The sequence below is a fragment of the Danio rerio genome, chromosome 17 (genome assembly GCF_049306965.1).
Source record: "Danio rerio strain Tuebingen ecotype United States chromosome 17, GRCz12tu, whole genome shotgun sequence".
In the NCBI taxonomy this organism is placed as follows: domain Eukaryota; kingdom Metazoa; phylum Chordata; class Actinopteri; order Cypriniformes; family Danionidae; genus Danio; species Danio rerio.
Window position 1 is genome coordinate 43,358,722 of NC_133192.1, and position 4,236 is coordinate 43,362,957.

Genomic DNA, 4,236 nt, shown 5'->3' on the forward strand with positions numbered 1-4,236 from the left:
AAGTGGCATAACTCAGTTTATAAAAATACCTGTGGACATGGCCTCAGGTTTTTGTATCCGTCAAATACACAAAAGGCATGTGTGCTGCTATTTTATTTTTATTGTATTTTTTTTGTTTGTTTTTTTTGTTTGATGATTGTAGTAATTTAGCACTCATCATGGTCCCATTGTTGTGTTAAATACCAATATTTTATTTATGTCTGTTAGCAAGTAAAACATTTCACAGTAAAAGTAACATTTCAAAATGAAAAAAGGATCATTCAATTTTATGTCCACCCCTTCCTCATACCCCTTAACCCTCCTGACGTGTTCACATCATGCGCCTTACTTTAGTGTTCCCGGTCAAAATTGACCAGTCTGTTTTAGGCCAAGGGAGATGCAGATAGCAGACTCAAAACAATGACTTTCATAATCTACAGCTATGCTCTAGAAAGATTTGGTTGCATAGAGAAAGGAAAGACCAAGCCCACTTCGCACACTATGAACTGTAGGGCTACCAATATACATCACCTGCGTCAGGAGCTTCGCTCCCTCTAGAAACTGTATAAGAAAGCTACGGATGAGGAGAAGCAACCATTAGCGGAGTAAAAACAAACATTTTGAGGAAGAAGCTGATGATCCTACACAGGGCAGAGTGGCATCGGAGACGGGGGCGAGAGAGAGCCAGGAAGCGAGCGGCCTTCATCACCAATCCCTTGAGTGCTCAATAGAGGAAGTGAATCGCTTCCTTGAGGACACAGTGAGTGATCCACTGAGAGAGCAGGAGCTGGAGCCCAACAAAGCTCTTATCAGCCCCGTCCCTTCAGCAAGAGAGTTCAATTTAAGGGGGGCAAGTCTGAAGGAGGTCAAAGAGATTATCAAGGCATCTTGCTCAGCATCTACTCCAGGCCCTAGTGGCATACCTTACCTGGTCTATAATTGCTGCCCAGGGCTTCTCCAGCATCTGTGAAAGATCTTGAAGGTGATTTGGCCACGAGGAAGAGTTGCTGAGCTGAGGAGGTGTGCCAAGGGTGTGTGGATTCCTAAAGAGGAAAACTTGAAAAACATAAACCAGTTTTAAACCATCACTCTATTGAGTGTTGAAGGGAAGGTGTTTTTCAGCATCGTCTCATGAAGACTGACAAAGTTCCTCCTCAAGAACAATTATATCGACCCTTTAGTGCAGAAAGGAGGGATTCCTGGAGCTCCTGGCTGCTTGGAGCATACTGGAGTAGTTACACAACTCATCAGAGAGAATCATGAGAACAGAGGGGACATAGCTGTCTTGTGGTTGGACTTGGCAAATGCTTATGGGTCCATACCCCACAAGCTGGTCGAGCTCGCTCTACACCGCCATCATGTTCGTAGTAAGATTAAGGACCTAATTCAGGATTACTTCAATAATTTCAGGATGCGGGTCAAATCTGGGTCAGAAACATCAAACTGGCATCGCATTGGGAAAGGAATAATAACAGGCTGCACCATCTCAGTTATTCTTTTCGCTCTTGCCATGAACTTGGTGGTCAAGTTAGCCAGATTGGAACGAAGTCAGCTGTGCGACAGCCCCCTAATAGAGTGTATTTGGATGACCTTACAATCACAATAACAAAAGTCCCAGGGAGCAGGTGGATCTTACAAGGACTTGAGAGACTCATTGCCTGGGCTAGGATGAGTTTTAAGCCCTCCAAGTCTAGGTCCATGGTGCTGAAAAAGGGGAAAGTGTTTGACAAGTTCCATTTTTTCATCTCAGGGAGTGTCATCCCAGCCATCACTGAGCAACCTGTCAAGAGTTGGGGGAAACTCTTTGACTCTAGCTTAAAAGACTCTGCAGCCATCCAGAAGCCAAAAAAAGAACTTGGAGCTTGGCTCACGAAGGTTGACAAATTTGGCCTGCCTGGTCGCTTCAAAGCCTGGATCTATCAGCACCCAATTCTGCCCCACATTTTGTGGCCTCTACTGATCTATGCAGTCTTAATGTCAACAGCTGAGTCCCTAGGAAGGAAGATCAGTGGCTTTCTTCGAAAATGGTTGGGCCTACCGTGCAGTCTTACCAGTGCTGCACTATACGGGACGAGTAACACCTTGCAGCTGCCATTGAGTTACCTTACAGAGGAATTCATGGTCGTACGCATCAGAGAAGCGCTAAAGTACAGGGACTCTAGAGACTGCAAGGTGGCATCAGCCTGCATTGAGGTTAGGACAGGCAGGAAATGGAATGCTGAGAAAGCAGTGGAGTTGGCAGAGTCACGCCTGCGACAAAAGGCTCTGGAGGGCACTGTAGCGACAGGCAGAGTGGGCTTAGGCTATTTTCCAAAGACCTTACTTAGCCAGGTCAAAGACAAGAAAAGACAACACCTACTCCAGGGAGAGGTTCGAGTAAGTGTGGAGGAAGAGAGAGTCAGCAGGGTGGTAGGACTTCGGCCGTAGGGAGCATGGACTAGGTGGGAGACTGCAACGTAGGATCACCTGGGCAAACATCTTGCAGGCGGATTTCCAGCGAGTCCGTTTCCTGGTACAAGCTGTCTACAATGTATTGCCAAGCCCATCAAACCTCCATGCTTGGAGAAAGAATGATACACCTTCCTGCCTTCTTTGCTCTGTAAGAGGCTCTCTAGAACATCTCCTCAGCAGCTACGCCAAGGCTCTGGCTGATAGCAATAAGGCAACTGATGATAAGGCAATTGATGTGAGCTTAGTCTCAGCCATCAACACCAGCAAGAATCATCATGCTCTAAGGAAGGCAGTCCACTTCATCAAAGCTGGAGAAAAACCCTGGGTCCTCCCACGATTAACAACAGGCCTCCTTCACAAAGCCTCGGACTGGCAGCTGGAGGTCGACCTGGGAAAACAGCTGAGGTTTCCTCATCACAACGCTGCAACACGTCTCCGCCCAGACATTGTAGCTATCTCAAAAACTTCAAGACAGCTAATTATTCTGGAGCTTACAGTGCCTTGGGAAGAGCGTATTGAAGAAGCAAATGAGAGGAAGCGCACTAAGTTCCAGGAATTAGTGGAGGAGTACAGGGAGAGAGGCTGGAGAACTTTCTTTGAGCCCATAGAAATAGGACGTAGAGGCTTTGCAGGGCGTTTACTTTGCAAAGTCCTCAGTCGTTTGTGCGTTACAGGCGTGGCAAAGAAAAGGGCCATTCGATCTGCAAGCGAAGCCGCAGAGAAGGCCACAAGGTGGCTGTGGATTAAGAGGGCAGATCCATGGACTACTGTTGGGACACATGTCAGGACTTGATCAACTCTGGCTGAGTCACCTATGTGAGAGTGTATGATGTTGAGAGACCCGAAACACCCAATGATCCCGGAATACATCACTGATGATGTGTCCCAAATGCATCCATGAGATGTTTCTTACATAATACCTGCTCTTATATTAGCACAAAACTCATTTTTCTCCACCAATTTTTTTATTCAACATTCTTTAGCTGTGACAAAAGTCTCAAATTAGTGTTTGTAATATTTAATGCATCATGTTTATTCTTCACCTATAAACAATGTAGCAAATTAATAATAATGTAGATTAACTTTGCACGCATATCTACATTAATAATCTGTAACAAATTATAATGTAGATTAGAGTGCTCGCATATCTACAACATTATTGCTGTAATAAATTAGCTCAAGGTTATTCTTCTACATACATACATACTGTACATACATACACACACACACACACACACACACACACATATATATATATATATATATATATATATATATATATATATATATATATATATATATATATATATACACATACATACATATACATACATACATACATACTGTACATACATACATATATAATGGGACAAAGATTCATTTGAATGGGGCTTCAAATGAATCGACTCTTTAGATCCAAACAAACTAATTGTCCAGCAATGCTATTAAAATAAAAACCTATTAAGTTTGAGCAGGGTAACAAGATGGAAGACATTAGATTCATAAATATACACAGGCACCTTTCTTTATACAAAATTACACTTTATTGACTAATCTAACAGAAACTAACACCTAACAGAAACGCACATTCATACAAGTGTAGAGGAGAGTAAAGAAGGTAAAGTAAGAGGTTGAGAGGATGTAATGATGGTAAAACCTCTGAGTTTTTAAGAGCAAACCAAGCAAACCAAACCTAATCAAATTCAATATAACCCTTCTAAGGTCTTTTAGAGTTACAGTTAGTCTACATCAATTGAGATGGAAGTGTACTTGCGTGTGTCCATGTGATGTAAGGAGCTCCCTTGG

At 43.2% G+C, this 4,236-nt stretch overlaps 1 protein-coding gene across 1 annotated transcript; it reads left to right on the forward strand.

Annotated features, from left to right (window-relative positions):
• The first annotated feature begins 372 nt into the window (after positions 1–372).
• LOC141378470 (uncharacterized) lies at positions 373–3,223 on the forward strand. The gene is given in 5 exon segments (XM_073927898.1): positions 373–597; positions 600–693; positions 696–1,517; positions 1,520–2,432; positions 2,434–3,223. Coding segments are annotated over 5 exon segments (2,817 nt in total). The 5' UTR covers positions 373–399.
• The last annotated feature ends 1,013 nt before the right edge of the window (positions 3,224–4,236 follow it).